General features: G+C 36.2%; 1 protein-coding gene across 1 annotated transcript in view; it reads left to right on the top strand.

Moving 5' to 3' along the window:
• LOC118191937 (uncharacterized) overlaps positions 1-11,281 on the top strand; it is a 45,743-nt gene extending 34,462 nt beyond the window's left edge. The window contains exon 8 of the mRNA XM_085825807.1: positions 10,621-11,281. Within this exon, the coding sequence (XP_085681933.1) occupies positions 10,621-10,626 (6 nt within the window). The 3' untranslated portion in view covers positions 10,627-11,281. The remainder of the gene's footprint in view (positions 1-10,620) is intronic.
• The last annotated feature ends 8,174 nt before the right edge of the window (positions 11,282-19,455 follow it).

Here is a 19,455-nt window from a genome sequence, read left to right as displayed (position 1 = left end):
GACGTTATCGTACAATTGAAGAAGTATGACTTTATTGTACAAACTGAATGAGTAACTACTTACATACACATGATAAATGAGCTGGAATATTCTAGAAAATGGAGAAAATTACCCAATATATAGAACATTAAAGAAACAAATTAACAGGGATGAAATTTAAACAAAAACCAATTTTTTAGGCAGCTTGCCTTTGATGGGTTTCAAACTCAGGACCTTCGGTTTCCGAATCTTGTCTTACCCACTGAGCCATAATGAGCTTGGTCGAAAGGAACAATTTTCTCTACATAACTCCCTTCTTGGAAAGAAGCAGTGTCCTGCTACAATTTTGTCTGGCTTCTTGAAACAGGTTTTCTGCAAATATTGGGCTTTCTTTCATCATCTAGTTGTTCTTTTGAATCAGGATAAGGCTTCAATCACAATACGTGAACAATGTTGTTTGAACTCCGCCATTTCCTATTTTGTTCTATACTTTCTATTTCATATGTTATGTCAAACAGCTGTTACATTATTCGATACAGTCCAAAGTAATGTCCTTTCTATTTCATATGTTATGTCAAACAACTGTTACATTATTCGATACAGTCCAAAGTAATGTCCTAGGAGCTTTTTGGGTAATCGAACCTTTCCTACTGGAGTGAAAACCCACACTAAATCTCCAATGTTGTAGCTGACAAGTCAATGACAAGCCTCTCATCCTATCGGTGCTTCTCTGTGGCTTGCACTTTAAGGATATTGAGCTTTGCAAGCTGTCTAGCTTCTTAACTCTGGTGATCAGATGTTGCACATAACTGTCGTTGGGGTCATCAGTATTGGATGGTAAAATTGTCAAGAGAAGTCTGGATATCTCTACCATAAATGAGAAAGAATAAACTAAACACAATTGTGTCTTGTTTCACTGAATTATAGTAAAAGTCACAAACGGTAGGATAGTTTCCCAGTTTCTCTGTTCAACTTCTATGTACAGTGGTGGCCAAAATTGTGGACACTTTTGGAAATTTTTATGTTTTTGAACTTTGTATGCTTATGGAAAACGTTATGTTTCACAAAATGCAAACTTGTATATATCATTTTAAAGAGAATTTATTACTGAATTCAATACAAAACACAAAATTCAATTATTTGCAATACAAAAAATGTTAAACGATAATAGTTATCGATATACGTTAGATAGTGATGATTGCAGTGAGTTATCAGTACTTAGTAGGGTACCCTTTATTTTTGACTACAGCTTCACATCAACGTTTCATTGAGCTGACAAGAGTTTTAAGCTCTTCTTTCGTTATTACATGATGCCAGGAAACAATTTTAGCCTCAATTAGTTCCCTTTTATTTGATGGACGCCTCATTCAGACAAGAGTTTTCAAACGGTGCCACAAATGTTCGATAGGATTGAGATCAGGACTGTTTCCTGGCCATGACAACAATTTAATGCTCTTTGTACGAAACCACTCTTTCGATATTTTGGCCGTGTGGCAAGGAGCAAAATCCTGCTGAAAAATAAACGAAGCATTGTTGGGAAAGAGATCTCTGATGGAAGGTAGAAGTTTTGGTTGTAAGAATAGTGTCAATGTATTTTCTTGCATTCAGTATCCCATCGATGACATGAAGGCGACCAATACCGTCTGCTGACATGCATGACCAAATCATGACACTAACTGGGTTCTTCCCAATTGCTTGAATGCAGTCAGGATGTAGCTCTTCTCCTATTCTATGTCTTACATATTTTCGCCCATCACTACCGAATAACGATATCTTAGTTTCATCACTCGATATAACTTGTGACAACTGATCATCTGTCCAATTAATGTGTTCCTTTGCTCAATGTAGTCTTTGTTTTCGTTGCTGAAAATTAAGATAAGGCTTTTTTTGTGGAATTCTACCTCTCAGTCCAACATCTGTTAATCTTCTTCTGATTGTTCTTAAACTGACAGAAACACCAGCATCATTCAAATCACTTCTGATGGCCGCTGATGACATTTTTCTATCTTGGAGACATAGTCTTTTTATTCTTCTGTCATCAATAGATGTGGTGCACCTTTTTCAGCCTTTTCCTTCTTTGTTTTTTATTGAATTTGTCTCCTGATATTGCAAGCAAAACTTTCGGACTCCAGCTGTAGTCACTGAATCACCCACCTGTCTTGCAATTTCAGCATAGGAAAGACCACTTTCTCGTAACGTAATAATATTACATCTCTTTCTAGGTGTCCAATCTACTCTTTTATTTGATGTCATTGCTTCTTGACTAAATATTAAAAATTTTTACAAAAATTCCTACTTGTAATTGCACTGTATAAGAAACAGGTCCTCCTTCTACAGAACAGAGCAAAATAATGAATTGTTTCAAGTGTAAACATGATGTCAGCTTCTACTGGCAGTTACTAACATTTGATTGGTTCTCAGAACAAGAACAGTGATTGGCCAGGAAAGCTAGACATTACAAACCACTTCATAGATGCGTTTTTTGTATTTATATTAAAGTACATATAACTTTTTTTGTATTGCAAATAATTGAATTTTGTGTTTTGTATTGAATTCAGTAATAAATTCTCTTTAAAATGATATACAGTCAAAAGTCGTTAATTCGGACACCCATAATCTGGACCTCAAAGCTAAAATCTTTCTGCGCATGCGCTGCGTTTACGCATGCGCTCAAGACCTTTACTACTGCGCATATGCGTCTGCGCAAGCGCAGAATACGTTTTCGCGTCCACGTTTAATGTATAATGGACGGTATAAGCTAAAATTATCTTATCTATTTCAGTTAATGTTGATGATTGCATTGTTCCTTAATCTTCGAATTGGATCCGGCTTATTGTTTTTTGCTGACTGTAAGAGCAATTTTATAAAAGTAAGCTTGAACTTTTGATTATGTCAAATAGAATTTCCGATGCTGGAGCTCCCAAAGGATCTACAAAATGAAAGTATGTTTCGATGTCCATCAAACAAAAAGTGGAATTGCTACAAAAAATGAATAAAGACATATCCTTTGTTTATCAATTTCATGCTGCTCTGCATGCGGGGGGGGGGGACGTCGCGGCGCGCAATGAACTGGAAGTTGATCTGTCAACACTATCGTTATCTTCAGGGCAGATGTTTTTATTTTATTCGGCTTATAATTCCTTACTAAATGTAGTATTTTATCTCGATGTACTCCGTCTTTGATATGATTTAAATCAAATTCCTCATCATTATAAATATCACGAATACAAATCAAATAGTTTTCTGGTTGCAATTTTCTAATTTCGGCTATGCGTAATGTATGCTTTACGCATGCGCACGTTGAAAGAAATGTTTAATAAAGTAAACAAATAAATATTAAGCTTCTTCTTTTGTAAATTTTGATACCCTTTAGATCATAATTGCTCATTATTTTATAAATTACGGTTTCATATTTTTAATTTTATAATTTCTGCATGCCATCTTACCAGATTTAAACTGATGATCTATAATCCGGAAAAATCGATAATCCGGAATCGCCGAAGTCCCGACGAGTTCGGATTAAAGACTTTTGACTGTATACGAGTTTGCATTTTGCGAAACGTAACATTTTCTATAAGCATACAAGTTCAAAAACATAAAAATTTCCAAAAGTGTCCACAATTTTGGTCACCACTGTACATGGACAGCATGTCTGCAAGTGTCTTGCTGAATCTTTCAGTTAAACCATTGATCTGTGGATGGTATGCAGTTATCAGAATGAGACGTCTGGCATAGTTGGATGATTTTTTTAACAGTAGTGAATAAGAAATTGTGGCCTCAGTTATGTATCATCTCTTCAGGGGCGCCTTGCTTCAGTTCAAATTCTTCAATTATAAATCTGCCAATTTCGGTGCCCTCATCAGTTGGTACTGCCTTTGTGACTGTAAATCTGGTAAAGTAATCTGTGTAAACTATAATCCACTAGTTCCAATTTTGAGTAACTAGGAATGCATCCAAGTAGATCTATTCCAATTTTTGGTAAATGGTATGTCAGGAGGGTTTTATAGGATGAAGCTTTCCTAATGGAAGTTGCGGTGGCGACTTCCATCTTTGGCATTCTTGACAGTGTGATACATACCATCGTGTGCTCCCACATAGCCTTGGCCAATTGCATTTCCTTCTTATTCAGTCATATGTTTTGGCAAATTTAAGATGACCTGCGGTTGGAGCATCATGAAGACTTAGAACATTACTATGAAGTTGTCTTGGTACAATTAAGAGCCATTGCTGTCCCATAGGATTATAGTTTTTTATAAAACTTCATATAAACTTCTTTTATATAGCTTCTGTCATATGATCATACCTTATCATATGATCATCATAGTATACCATTTCTCATTTGATAATTTTGGCATTCATCACCTCTCTTGAGAGTTGTAATGATCGACTTTTAATTGTTTATCCTTCTGCTACTTTTTTCTATAATCTGTGATTGCTGTGAGGAAAGGGATGTCATCATTGCTTTCAATTATTGTTTTGACAGGGGGCTTCCTAGATATTGAATCTGTATCAGAGTATATGGAACTGCTCTTGTAGACGAAATTTATGTTGTACTCCGTGCAAGTCTTCTAGATGGATCCTTAACAGTGGCCAGCCAACTAAAGAGTGGTGTTCCATGACTACCGTGAAGGGTTTTCCATAGAAATATGACCTGAATTTACTGACTGCCCAGATGACAGCAAGGCATTCCTTTTTGGTTGTAGAATAGTTCCTTTCAGCTGCAGGAAATGACCTGGATGCATAGGCTTCCTTCTTTCTTTGCTATCCTGGATCTGAACCAGTACTGCACCAATGCCATAGCTGCTAATGTCAGAATGTATCCTCATTTCTGCATCTGGAATAAAATGTCCCAAAACAGTGCCACTGGTCAGTAACTTTCTGTGTGTTGTAAAAGATTCCTTTCGCAACATGTTTCAAGAACATTTTTCATCTTTCTTCAGCAAGTCATGCAGGGGTTTTGTAATATTGTCAAAATTTTTGATAAATCATTGGTAGTAGAAGAACAAGCTAGAAAACTTCTGATATCGACGATATTTTTGGGAACAGAGAACTTTGTTACACCTGTACCTTTTGTTCATTGGTATAGATCCCATATTGATCGACTAGGTGTTCCAGTATAGTCAGCTTCTTTTTGCCTAAGGAATATTTTTTGGAATTTAGCATCAGTCCTACTCTTTGGGTACATTTCAGAACTTCCCTCAAGCGTTAATGGTATTCTTTGAAATTAGATGCGTACACAATTATATTGTTGAGGTAGCTAAGGCAAATATTCCATTTGAGGGCTCTTAGTATCGTGTCCGTCATTGGTTCGAGTATGGTTGTAATAATCCGAATGGCATTATTTTAAATTCATAAAGACCATCTGGTGTCACGTGTCTGTATCATTAACCTCTATTATTATCTACTCCTATCTATTTGCCAGTAGCCTGACTTTAGATCCATCATAGAGAAAACTTCTGCATCAGCCAGATAGTCCAAAGCATCATCGATGCAAAGTAACGGATAAACGTCCATTTTGGTTATCTTGTTCAATCTTCTGTAATTGACACAAAAACTTCATTCGCCATTATTCTTCTTCATAAGCATGACTGGACATGGACTGTCTGATAGTATTCTGACTGTCTGATGATCACATCTTCTTTTAGCATCCGTTGCACTTCCTCTGCAATCGCACATCTCTCAGTGGCTGACACATGGTATGGCCTTTGCTTGATTGGTATGCTGTCACATGTATTGATTTGTGCTTCATCACATAGCATTGGAATTTCCTCGCAATACTGTTAAAGTTGAATATGTCACTAAATTCTTCTAGTAGACTCAACAGTTCGTGTTCCTCAGCATTGGTCTGATCAGTATCGAAAGTTTCTTTTAAATGTGAACTGTTTCTCAAGGTAACCTTTTTCTGGACTTTAGTCCCTAAGAACCTTCTTGAGCCTGACTACTTAGGGAGCAAGTAGTGTCATTTACTATAGTCATTAAACAGCCTAAGTTCATCCCTTTTGATATCAGTTGGGTTGTTCAAGAACAATTAGTTGCCCATAATTTGCCACAACTATCCTCTATAGTGGCAACTGAAGCTGGTATTGATAGCTCTCTTTCACACATCAGAAATCTATTCCCAACAATCATAGCTCCATCTGCTTCTCATACTTCTGGATTAAGGCCACATATTTGTCTTGTGGAGTTTGCTTCAATTAAATAATCTGTTGTGGAAAACAAGGAGCACTCTGATTTATTTAAACATTCATTGTCCGTAAGGATTTCTGCAAGCTTGAAGTTCTTGATTTCCACAATCGATAACACCATCAATAAACACACATCCATCCATCTATGTATCATTTGATGGCTACATTGTGAAAGCACAAGAAATTCAAACAGCCTCACAGTCCCATTCAAATCAGTTTTTAATACACAGTGTGCCAGTGTGGCTACTGCAGGCAGTTTTCAGTATAAATCAATTTTCAGTAAACATAGGAACATTCAATTGTCACTATAATTCTTCGGATGTGATGGAATAATTGGCACCCGAATCAACAAGGGCTTTTACACACTGTCTGTTCACAGTGATAAAGGTGACATTCATTTTTAACTTGGCTGTGGTGTACATCTGGGGATTTTTTTCAGTTGCAGCCTCACCTCCTGCAGAGGTTGCTCTCTATTTGATGGCAATGTTTCACTCAGGCATTGATGCTGTCATAATTCTGAGACGACAGGACCTGGTACAAGTCCTCGGCAATGCCTTTCTTGAGATGGGCCTCTTACCTCTTAGTCCATGGAGAGATTTGTTTTTTGGCATAGAGCAAGAACATCTTGAATGTAAGCTTCAGACTATAAGGCATTTCTTCCACTTTCCTAGCGTGCCTTTGTAGTGTAGTGGTTCTGTACATTGGGCCGGTATTCCAGAGGTCCGTGATTCGATTCGCGGCGAAGGCGGTTGCTGTTTTTCATCTTTCCTGCTTCCAAAAATATACCTAATGTCTCTACAGTGGCGCCTGAACTAAAAGGGTGTTGGATGAGGTTTCTCCACACCCAAGATTTGGCAATTGGGTCCCCTGAAAACCCCAGTCACCCTTTAAAAAGGGGAGTATATAAGTTATTTCTCCCACTTTCGTAGCGTGCCTTCGTGCTGTAATGGTTCTGCACGCTGAGCCGGTATTCCAGAGGTCCATGGTTCGATTCCCGGCGAAGGCAGTTGCTGTTTTTCATCTTTCCTGCTTCCAAAAATATACCTAATGTCTCTACAAGATGTCTCATCGATTTGCTGCACCCGTGTAAGTAGTAGTCTTTCAGCTTGCTACTTTACATGAGCTGCACAGCAAAATGTGTTTTTGAGAGCATTTATGAACACAATAGTAAGGCGGGATCAGTATTGGTGCAGTATTACTTGGAACGGAGCTAGCTCCTGCTGGGGGGATTTTGCTTGGCTTCCTTCCCATCAGCCATGTTTCTTGATCTTGTACTCAAATCCTGTATGAGACCAAACTCAGAGAAAGTCCTTGAATACGTTAGGCTTTGGTGCAACTCTGTCGCAATAATTGATTTACATGGTGCCTCCGCCAAACTGTCGCATAAATGAAGTGATCATATAGATGAAGAGGCAAGTAACTCGTCTGAATTCAAGACTTTATTGTTCGAACTGAATAAGTATAACCACTTACATACACCTGAGGAATGAGTTGGAACATTTTAGACAAATGTTCTAGAAAATGGAGAAAATTCTCCCATATATGGAACATAAAGGAAAAATTTAACAAAAACCAAATTTTAGGCAACTTGTTTTTGGTGGGTTTCAAACTTGAGACCTTTGGTTTCCAAATCTTATGTCATACCTACTGAGCTATAATGTGCTACCTTTGGTTTCCAAATCTTATGTCATACCTACTGAGCTATAATGTGCTCAGTTGAAAATCCAATTTTCACAACAGCATTTAATAAATGAAAAAAATTCAGAAAAATATAGTTTAGAACTGGTATTTGATTATTACTGGTAAAAGTACATATTTGCTTTTTATTTTTATATATTCATGATTTGTATCATTCCTCCCGACAAGACAAAATTAAGTGTTTATTTCTTAGGCAAAATCTAAAATTTTTCAGTTCCTTTAGATTTCGTAATTTATGTTATATATCTTATTTCACATTCAGGTAGTTTAATAGATAGAGAAAAAAGGGCTTATTCACTTGTCAATTTGGGCACGGTTGTGCTAACAGCCCTTTCCTTATTCCATAATTTTCAACAATATTTTAAATAATTAGGGAAGAAAGAATTTGTTTACGGAACAGGAACTATCTATAATGCAAGCCATAAGTATGCTATATTGTAGTCTTAAATTGCTTAGCTCAATAAAGACGTCATTTTCATAAAACTTTCTAAATATTTTTTTCCCTGTATGCAAAACACAATCCCTCACATTTGGATAATTTCCTAAATCTTTCATTTTTGCCAGAATGAGATCTAATTTTAAATTTATAATTAAAATTAAAAAAATTATATGAAATAACATTTTGTTTCACTGGGGCGTAACCAATTAAAACTTTAAAAGCTTTAGTTTTTAAACTAGTTAAATATATGAATTTCTATAAGAATAAAATATAAGATGCAAAAATTTAGATCTTGGAACCTGCAGAAACTAATACTTAATACCATTTATCAAAGGCAGAAACACAAAAGCCAAAAGCTTATGTATTCTTAATATGCATATAGAAAATGGACAAAATTGCTCATAAAATAAGATCCAAAGTTTATCAATCAGACAGCATACCATGCCAAGCAATTCTATATATACATTAATAGCCATAAAAAGAATATATACAAATATAATATGCAAAAGTAGATGCAAGAGAATTACATTTTATCGTTGCAATGAAAAGTGTAAATGATAGATGGTGATTTCGTGTATGAGAATACTCTAAAAATGATTTGAAAAACGTTTTTTTGGGCGGAAAGGGCTAGCTAGTTGGCAATAGTGTCAACTTTGAAATCTGTTTAGAGCAGACTATTCCTAATGTAGTTATAAGCATTCATTATTATTCCAAGTACACAATATTGAATTACGATATCAGTATCTGTTTTCAGTGCCAGACAATCATAAAACATGATGGACCTAGTAATAGGTGGATAAAGATGCTGTTTGTTGCTTAGGTTCAAATTGGAACATTTACCTAAGAAGAAAAGTAACTTTATGGAACATGAAATTGGCCTTTCAAATAATCTATTGGATATGCATGATCTTCATAAATCTCTGCTTCACTCCTTGATAGATTTAATGGCAGTTTCGTTGAATAAATATAACTGAGGCCATAATTTTATTCTTCTTGATTATAAGTAATCTTGATTTACTTCCATTGATGCAAATTGACCATTTGTTTTACTACTCTTAAATACTGCTGCACCTTTCTTAAATACGCTGTTTTCAAAGTTTTATATTGCGTGGTCTAGTTTGAATGATTTAACTGCTGTACCAGTATCACACAAGTAGTATGCTAATAATGAATTGTAGTCAGTTTCTGATTTTGTAATGTCTCCCATATAATATTAGTATGGAATTTTAAATTGAGTGCTAATGTTACCACCCTTGATGCTGCATATTAAATTCCTCACAAATTCAGTTAGCCTCACAAGTAGCTTGGTTTTAAAAATTGTTTCCTGAATTCAAAGTGATCATCAGAAATCAAGTTAAAATAAGGCTGCAGTGTAACTGGGGTAAGTTTGTTTTATGAATTTTTCTTAAACTGAGAGAAAACTAACGAGTCTGAAATTTTCACATTTATTAATAACTTTTTCTGATTTGGGAAGCAAAACAAATGCTAACATATTTCTAGGATCTTGGGAAGTTATTATTTACCAGGTAGACATTAATGATCCTTAAAGATTTAGCAACTGTGCTATTTAATAAATTGTGAATCATTTATGTAATGCCATAAAACCCAAGAGCATTTCTAGATTAAGTCTAAACATGGAAAATTAGTTAGTATCTTAATAATACTAACTAATTTTCCATGTTTGGTGAATAGAAAGTTAGTATTATGGTACGAGCTGTGATTGAAGAGTCAAACTCACCTTAACTCTCTTAATACGCTGTGGTCAGTTGATGAAGTATTAAATGAAAATTCTCTCTTCAGATGATCAGTGAAAATTATTTCTTTTTGTCATCAGAGTAAACATAATTGTTGCCTATTTGAACTGATGCCTTACATGCTGGTTTACAATTAAATCCGTTCGATAAGACTCCAGAGGGAGCCATCATCTAACTTTAAGCTCTGAAATCTTTTCTTCTCATCTGGCAAACCTGTGGTCTTCCAATTCTTTTATTTAGTTAATAAATCACAGCTCTAAAATCCCTTTGATATAAATCCATATTTGGTCGCTAATTTACTTTAAAACCATGCCATAAAAAGAATTCTGCTACAATTCTCATTCTTTAATAGCTAATATTCATCACAAAGTTGGTATTTTTAATATTTAATATATAATAAAACTTGCGATTTGAACTTTGTATGATTCAAATTTAAAGACATTTATCAATACTTTTTATGCTGATTTATCTAACTATATTTTTAAAGTGTTATGTTATATGAGAATTTCTTATTTAGATATATATTACATGTATAAAAAAATAGGATTTTTTTTTCTTTTAATAGGGATGAAATGACATCCTATTAAAGAATGGTCTTGAAACGGCATCCTATTAAAGTCTTGATTGGTCTTGAAAAATGCTTGGAAAATGAGAAATTTGAGTCTTAGCATTTAAATCTTTCATATTTATTCGTGGATAAAGCTTTGAAGCAAATATCATAAATTATATGTATAATTTTTACATAGCAGTGCATAAGTGCAATATCTGTTAAATGTAATGAATATTCTGTTAAATTTCAAAATTGTATTTTAAGTGAATGAAGAATTTTAGAAATGATTGTAAAATGTAATGAATATATTGTTAAATGTAATATTGTTAAATGTAATGAATATTCTGTTAAATTTCAAAATTGTATTTTAAGTGAATGAAGAATTTTAGAAATGATTGTAAAATATGCATATAATTTATGTATTTCCTTGCTGCAGTATTCAAACTGTGATTAATGATATATGTTTCTCTAGTCCTTTTTATCATATGTATTTTTATATGTTAGAGCAAACATAAAACAATGTGAATCTGAGCATATTTTTTTCATTTTTTAGTTACTGTATAGCCATCCAGAAGCTTGTACTTCTGTGCTGTTGCCCATATCTAACTTTATGGGCACAAATGTTGAATTGCAGCAGCATATTTTACATTTTTAAATAAAATTTTCTGTAAGAAAAGTTTTTCTTTGTTTATTAAGGATGTAACTTCACTACTGAATTTGCATTCCCTTGAAAACAATTTATTGTTTTACCTTAGTTTATTTTATTTTATTATTTATTTATTTATTTTTGGATGATAATTCACTAGCTTCACATCTGGAAAATGAATTTCTTCAACAAGAGATGAATGTCAGAATGATTGTGAGATCAGCAGTAACACCACCTATAATGGAGTCTTTTCCATTAGATTTATGTACTATTAGACACAGAATATTAGATTATGAAATCACAAACTGCTGCTGGTCACTCAGATATTGTCATAAAATTATATTTGATTTTAGAGCGTTTTCTGCAAAATGATATCTTTTGAATAAATCAGATGCATATATCAGGTGCAACATTTAGAATTGCCCATTTTAATTTGACAACATTGTTTGTGTAGGTTTTCAGAGGAGCCACTGACAGTGGTGGTGTTGAGGGGGGTCTTGGATTTAATGAGCAATAAACCATTGTCCATGCAATGGCACATATTTTATATGGAATACTTCGACCTGAGCAGTTGATGATACATGTGCAGCAAAAGTTTCATTGAACATTTGATGGGGATTAGCAAAATGAGTTGACTTTCAAGAAAAATAACCAGTCGGTAGTCTGAGACTGAATACATGTGATGTGCGGTATGGCTTCGATCTCACGGGCTGATTATTGATTAATTCAATGTCGTGAACTACTAAATCGGTTATCCCAGGTTCGTTAGAGAACACTGACATGTATGTATTTAGCAAAGTCTGCAACTGAGCTATCTGTTCAGAACTCAACCTTTCTTCTAGTTTACTCTCCCGAGTTATATCTTCAAAGTCGTACACATTTGGATCAGCAGTGAAGTATGGAATATCAACTTCCGGTTCTAAACCTTTATCATCAACCTCTTGCAATAGTAGATTAATTGTCTCCGGCCGCTGATGGTATGGCTTCAGCATATTAACATGATATATCTGAGAACGCTCTTTTTTTCCCGGTAATTTCACTACGTAATTAGTCTCTGAGAGTTGACTCTCAATAATACCAGGGCCGAACCATTGAACTGATAATCGATTTGCTTTCGAGGGGGCAACGACTAACACACAGTCCCCTTCTTTAAATTGTCTCTTAACTGCTTTCTTATCATACCAGAGTTTACGTTTTCCCTGCAACTCTCCTAACTTTTCAAAAGCTATATCTTGGCACCTTTTCAGTCTATTTATTAACGAGAGAACATAATCCGTAACAGTGACATTCTCCTCTTGGGGCTCAACCCAGTGTTCATACAATAGTGTTTCTGGGGTCCTTAGGTTCTTACCATGGACTAATTCGGCGGGACTAAATCCCATACTTTCGTGTGTAACCGTACGCAATGCTAGCAGAACAGGTGGGAGATGTTTCTTCCACTCCGATCCGGCCTCTAAACGCAGCACTCGCAAGAGTCTCTTGATTGTGCGGTGAAGTCTCTCTACGGGGTTCGACTGCGGGTGATAAACAGAGCTGTGAGTCACTTTGATACCAAATTTTGTGAAAAACTCGGTTGTTAGGTTGCTCGTGAAGGAAGTTCCCTGATCACATTGGACCTCTTTGGGATACCCCATTCTGCTAAAAATTTTCATCAACGCGTTCGTTACCGTCACGGAACTGATATCTGCAACGGGGACTGCATCAGGATATTTGAAGGACATACAGATGGCAGTTATGATATATTTATTTCCGTTCGCAGTGACTGGTAGGGGTCTGCAAGCATCGATATTGATTTTAGAAAAAATCTCTTATAATGGGTACTAATTTCATAGGTGCCTTTTTCTTTTCTCCGGGTTTTCCCACCTTTTGACACGGGTCACACGTGCGAACATGCTCTTCTATCTCTTTAAAGCAACCTGGCCAATAAAAATACCTTAAAAGTTTATCTTTCGTTTTCGTAACCCCTAAATGTGCTGCAGCCGTTCCTTCATGCCACAAAACCTTTACCTTTTCCCGCAGCTTTTCAGGAATGATTAGCTGCTTTCTTTTATTCCCATGGTGATCTTCGGAAATTCGAAAAAACAAACCGTCTTCTCGGACAAACTCCCGTTTTCCAGCGGTCCTTTGTTCTTGTACCTGCCTTCAGAGATCGCTTAAGGTATTGCACTCATCTTGAGCCTTGATAAAATCTTCCTTTGTCACTCCTAATAGAGTATTCATCGGCTCCTCATTCGACCGGGGGGTAAGTGGTTTTCTCCTTCTGCGCATCCCGCGCTGACCCTTCTAACGGGGGAAATTTCACCCTCCTCCTCGTCATTCATTCGCCCCGCGGGGCGCTCAACTTCTTTGTTCTCTGGACCTTGGCTAGGGAAATTTTCTTTCCTGCTGCAAGCTTTCGTTTGACTGCGAGTCATAACAGCATTGATTTTATGGGGCTGCATTTTATTCTGTTCTATCAATCGGGCTGTTCGATTTCCCAGCAGATAATATTCTTGATTCAGGTCGGAGCTAATCACTGCGGCTTCAGTAATGACTTTCCCAAAGTCCTCTCCCTCTAATTCAATTCGAGTCAAGGGTAAACACAAGGAATGTAAATCTAGCGGCTGCTTAACCCACACTGTCTCTCCTAGAAGCATCTGATGTGTTACTTGGTCCCATCCGATCAGATCGATAGTGGAGCCAGTATCTCGGAGTACAGGCATTTCTCGATTATTTACTCTCTCTATACTCATATAGGGAGCTAGCCATGTATCTGGAGATTCTGAAGTGCCTAGTTTGTTTACAGCTTCAGAGGCCTCTTGTCTTTTTAACCGAGGACACTGAGGTCGGAGATGACTATCTGAATTACATTCATAACATCTAGGTATTCTCCGTTTTTCGAAAACACTTGACTTCCATTTCTCCGCAGTTTTTTCTTTCGAAACATTATCATGGCGACGTACTCGATCTGAAAATTCTCCTTTTTTCCTTTCTTTAATATTTGAATCCTGTTCGGTATTTTTAGTAAAACCTGTTGGTTTTTTTACGGACTTTCGTACTGCTTCATATTCATCTAATTTCTTCACTAGTTCGGCAGAAGATATTATACTCGGCCACTCATCCACGAAGTGTTCGCGAATTTCGCTGTTTACTCGACGTTTAATTTGATCCGTCAACATTAAGTCTTTTAGCGCATCGAAATCTCGTACGTCTACTCCGTTTAACCATTCATCTAGATAGTTTTTTAACTCAAAAGCAAAGTCTTTATATGAACTACCCGCACGACGCTGGTGTTGAACAAATTTGACGCGGAACGCCTCTGGGTTCAACTTAAACCGCTGCAAAAGAATTTTCTTTACGTAGGAGTAATTATCTAGCTCCTGTTCCGGCTCTCGTAGAATAATAGAAACAATGTCCATTGGCAATAGAGCCATCAAATGTGACACCCAGTCTCCTTCCTCTACCTTCGCTTTGCGAGCCTGACGCTCAAACATCGCTAAGTAAAGCGAAATATCCGATGATTCGGGATTATATCTCTGCATTAAATTTTTCAAATCTCTCATAGATCTCGGAATATTATTTTGAGAATTTTCTCTGCCATTATTGGCGTTTGTCAACCTTAGACGTTCTAATTCAAATTCCCTTTCCCTTTCAAGTTTACGCTCTTCGGCTTCTTCGAGTCTATGTTGTTCGATTCGCGCTTCGATAATCGACTCTAGTGTTGCCTCGACGAATTTTTCGTCATACTGAGGGCTCTGTACAATGAGGCTTTTAAGATCTTGTATTTTTGCATTTGGGGGAACTTCTAGACCTAATTCTACAGACAGATTTATGAGGTCTTGCTTTCGACCCTTGCCAAGATATGACATTTTGCCAGTGACAAAATTTTAAAATGATACAATAAAATAAAACTAAAGGTACCAGTTTGTCTACTCTGAAAGTTTCACACTATCCAGAAATACTACAGTAAAACAACATAGCAATGCAATTTATGGTATGTATGACATAAAATACGTACCATTAGCAACATAGGAAAAAAAATTAAAGTAAATTAAGCATTTCTTAAATAATCTGTTGCAGCTTAACACATAACCATACTTAATGCAGTATATAAAAAATTTGCTAAATACTTATTGGCAAAAGAATATTAGTCACAAAAAGCAATACTTATTGACTCAATTTACAAATGATGCGTGCTTTCTAAAGATTGAAAATACTATTATAAAATTTTCTACTCATCAAAAACAAAACATTTACGAGTAACCATTTAAACATATAATTTCGATACACAAAAGACAAACTCCATTAAAATGCCTCTTTAAAAAGATATGCCATATCAACTTACCCATTGCAGACAAAAAAAAAAAAAAATAACAGCTCTTCTTTCCTTTCTTTTCTATTTGCACACGCGATTCAATGATCGAAGAAGGAAACCAATTGAACAATAGTCGACTGGGCGATTCTTCTTTCACTAAACACCAAAAGCACTTTCACTGCACAGAGGGTGGTAAACACCAAACGCGAATTCACAACACTTCACTCTTGTCTGGACTTCTTATGTCTTGTCTTTACACCCGAGGGAGAATTTTACTTCACACTCTTTTCCAGGCACTTCCGGAACTAGTCTTTGGAGTAGTTGATTCTTCACGAACGCTTCTCATCGATGATCCCTTTTCAGCTGCTGGTTAAACTCTCCAAACTTTACTGCGAAAAAATTCTTTTCCACTGTTAGAATCGGCTGATTCTGAATGAAGATAAGAACCGGGACGGTTCTCCAAAACGATCACGTCTTTGTTTGTCTATTGGGTTTTTACGATCCCACCGCTGCCACTAATTAACACATACCTTCTAGCTGTAGCAATTTGAGAACAGTCAGATTTTTATTTTGGGTAGCGTAAATAAAATATTTTTTTTACTGAAGGGTAGGTGTTAAATTACACAAGTTGAATTTTAAGGTAAGTCAACTGCTTATCATAACAAAGTAGTTTGCTTAGCAAAATAGTCCGTTTACATAGGAAACGATAATCACTTGAGTTCAAACAAAGTCCAAACAGAGGTAGCGGAGGAAAAGTCTGGCTACGCTTCTTTGAGAGTTTCTTTTTCCGCTCTTGACAGAGCTTAGTAGCGACACGGGTCGAGCCGTAAAATACACAAGAGAGAAAGGGGCTCTCTAAAGCTTACTAGCGACTCGGGTAGAGCCGTAAAATACAAGAGAAAGGCTCTCTCTTCTCTACGCAAGAACTGCGTATTCTTCAGACTAATCTCTCTAATTATTTTCACTCACTGTTTTTATGTCCAGGTTTTCTGGGCGTGTCTTGTGCGTCTGCTGCAGTGATTCGCTAAACGTCTTTTTCGGAGCATCTCTCCATTGGTTAACAGGCGCTGATTTGTTCTCAGATACTGTCTTGACAGCCTGAGAAACTGAAATTTTCCGTGGGAAAATTCAGAACGTCTTTTTGGGAGGTCTATTTAAATTATTTCGAGAAACAGACAGTTGGCGGGGTTCTGTCTTGGCCCAGTACTCTATCTTTTCTATGCAGCTGATTTCCCGCGGGATAAACTCAACAGAAATACATTGCTGGCCTGCTATGCGGATGACACCGCTGTAGCGATCAGATCTATTCAGCCTAACAGGGCAATTTCTGTTATGCAGGATATAATTATGGACATTGAGGAGTGGTGCTCCAGGTGGAAGATTTCCATCAATGTGACTAAATCACAGCTACTTCTTGTTAGAAGGAAGAAAATACTGGTCTCAGTTCAGCCACTTTACCTATTCGGGCGACGTGTCCCGATGGTAAACAAGGCCAAGTATTTAGGTGTTTACTTGAATCGAAGACTCACGTGGATTACGCATGTCAATTACATTGCAAACAAGCTCAGAGGAATTGCTCAACAATTACAAGTACTGCTAGGGCGCAGCTCCCAGTTAGATCTGAGAAGGAAAAGACAGATTTATATTTCCATTTTAAGACCAATTATGTGTTATGCGTCCCTTGTCTGGGCGACTGCTACGAGCTCAGATATAAACAAATTGCAGGTGACTCAAAACACAATCTTACGCACCATTACACTAGCGCATTTTTATATCCGTAACAAACTCCTGCACGATGATTTACAAGTTGAATATATTGACAAATATCTGCAAAAACTTAACAGCAAGTTCTTTGACAAAGGTTTGAATTGCAGTAAAGGAAACTTTAATGCTGTACTGAACTATAACTGCATTCCTGAGGACTACAATATCAGGCCTTTCACGACTCACAGAATGAGGGAGCACAATTTTGTCACTTAGCCCACTCGTTTTTAAATATGTAAATAACACATTTTTTATGCGTACATTACTTTACTTTCATTTGTTTATTACATGTTCAACACTGTATCCTATGCACATTTCATATATTTTCATTTCTTTTGCATCTTCATAGCTCCATACACGTGATTATTACTCTTGTCTCAGGGGTGAGAGTTAAGTTACTTTGTTGATTGGACTTTGTCACCATGGCCGATGGGCCCTCTTTTCCCTACCCGCTCCGATTTCCCGCCTGGGAACTAGCTGATAGTTGACATTCTGATTGTCCTTAGGGGATTAGATCAATATAGCTTATTAAAGACCAACTGGGCTAATATAAGCATAAGCAATTAGCATTTAAGCAAGCATTTAAGCAGGCTCAGAACTTCTAGTTCCTGCTTTCCTGGCACCTGGGTGTGCCGTTTCCAGCCCCTTCAGAAGGATGCGTGCAGTCCGGTGAATACGTTCCTGTATACAAGATGATTGTTCGAGAATGAGTTCCTTGAGATGATTGTTCCTGTGAATAAATTCCTTGGTTCCTGTATACAAGATGATTGTTCCAGAATGAGTTCCTTGAGATGATTGTTCCTGTGAATAAATTCCTTGGTTCCTGTATACAAGATGATTGTTCCAGAATAAGTTCCTTGGTTCCAGAGGCTACCATGTGAGTGACTGCCGTGGGCGGCATCCATGTTCTTCAATGAAAGTGGCATTTAAAATACGTTAGCGGCGATTCTTCGTGTTCAACTAATGCAAACGGAGTGAGGCTGGTTTTGAGTGCTTTCAAGAACTTGATTTAAATTTCAGGTGTTTTCCCGACCATTGATCATGGACTTTTTGAATGTGTAGCCAACTTCATTTTGAGGCCGCATAATTACTGTTTAGGACATTTTTCTTTGTATTGAATGCCAGTGTTTTTGGAGACTAGGTAAAAATATTATTTGATGAATAATAGTTATATTATATTTTTCCTAAGACTCTTATATTGTTTAAATTTATTTTCTGTCTTTTTTTCTTTATTATGTTGTTAATAAATTGGTTAAGTTTGAAACTTTTTTTTATTGTCTTCAATGTCTGCACAACATATTATCTCAGAGAGCTTTTATTGCTACTATTGTTAAATGTTTAATTTTATAAACTTTAAACTTTGCTTTAGCATCATTTTGGTTATGGGCCCAGCCCCTGAGTTATTTTTAGTGCAGACTTTTGAAGTTTAAAGTTAATTTAGGACTTAAGAAATTGGGGGCCGATTTTTGTTAAAATTCAAATATGGCTACTGTTAGTGTCATGCATAATATTGCTAAACTTGAGGCATTTAATTACTTTACATGGTGCAAAAATATGAAGTTTGTTTTAAATGAAAAAATGCATGGCTTTTGGTCAAGGGTATTGAAAAATGTCTTGATTTAAATGATGTTAAGGGTATTACAAAAGAAATTATTGCCGTCTATCAAAATAGAAGTCGATTGACATTATCTTTAATTTATATGAATGTAAGCCCTGAATATAGAAGCTTGATAAGTGAAATTGATGATCCGGTAGTTTCATGGAATACGCTTGCCAAATACTTTCAGCCAGATTATCGATCAAGACATATGTCCTTGTTTTCAGAGTTCTTTAAATTGTAAAATTAATCCAAATGAAAGTATTAGTTTCTTTTCTTCTAGATTAAAACGCGTAACAGTTAGTTATCCGGTAGTTTCATGGAATACGCTTGCCAAATACTTTCAGCCAGATTATCGATCAAGACATATGTCCTTGTTTTCAGAGTTCTTTAAATTGTAAAATTAATCCAAATGAAAGTATTAGTTTCTTTTCTTCTAGATTAAAACGCGTAACAGTTAGTTGATATTAATCAGGCTGTAAAAGACGTATATATATGTTTCCAGTTTCTTAGGTTCCTTCCAGATAAATTTGATCAAGTAGTTCAGAA

Source organism: Stegodyphus dumicola, chromosome 10 (assembly GCF_044657685.1).
Source record: "Stegodyphus dumicola isolate Sdum_Otavi_A_Nest chromosome 10, ASM4465768v1".
NCBI classification, from domain to species: domain Eukaryota; kingdom Metazoa; phylum Arthropoda; class Arachnida; order Araneae; family Eresidae; genus Stegodyphus; species Stegodyphus dumicola.
The sequence above is the reverse complement of the archived record's forward strand: the minus strand, read 5'-3'. Positions and strand labels throughout refer to the sequence as shown.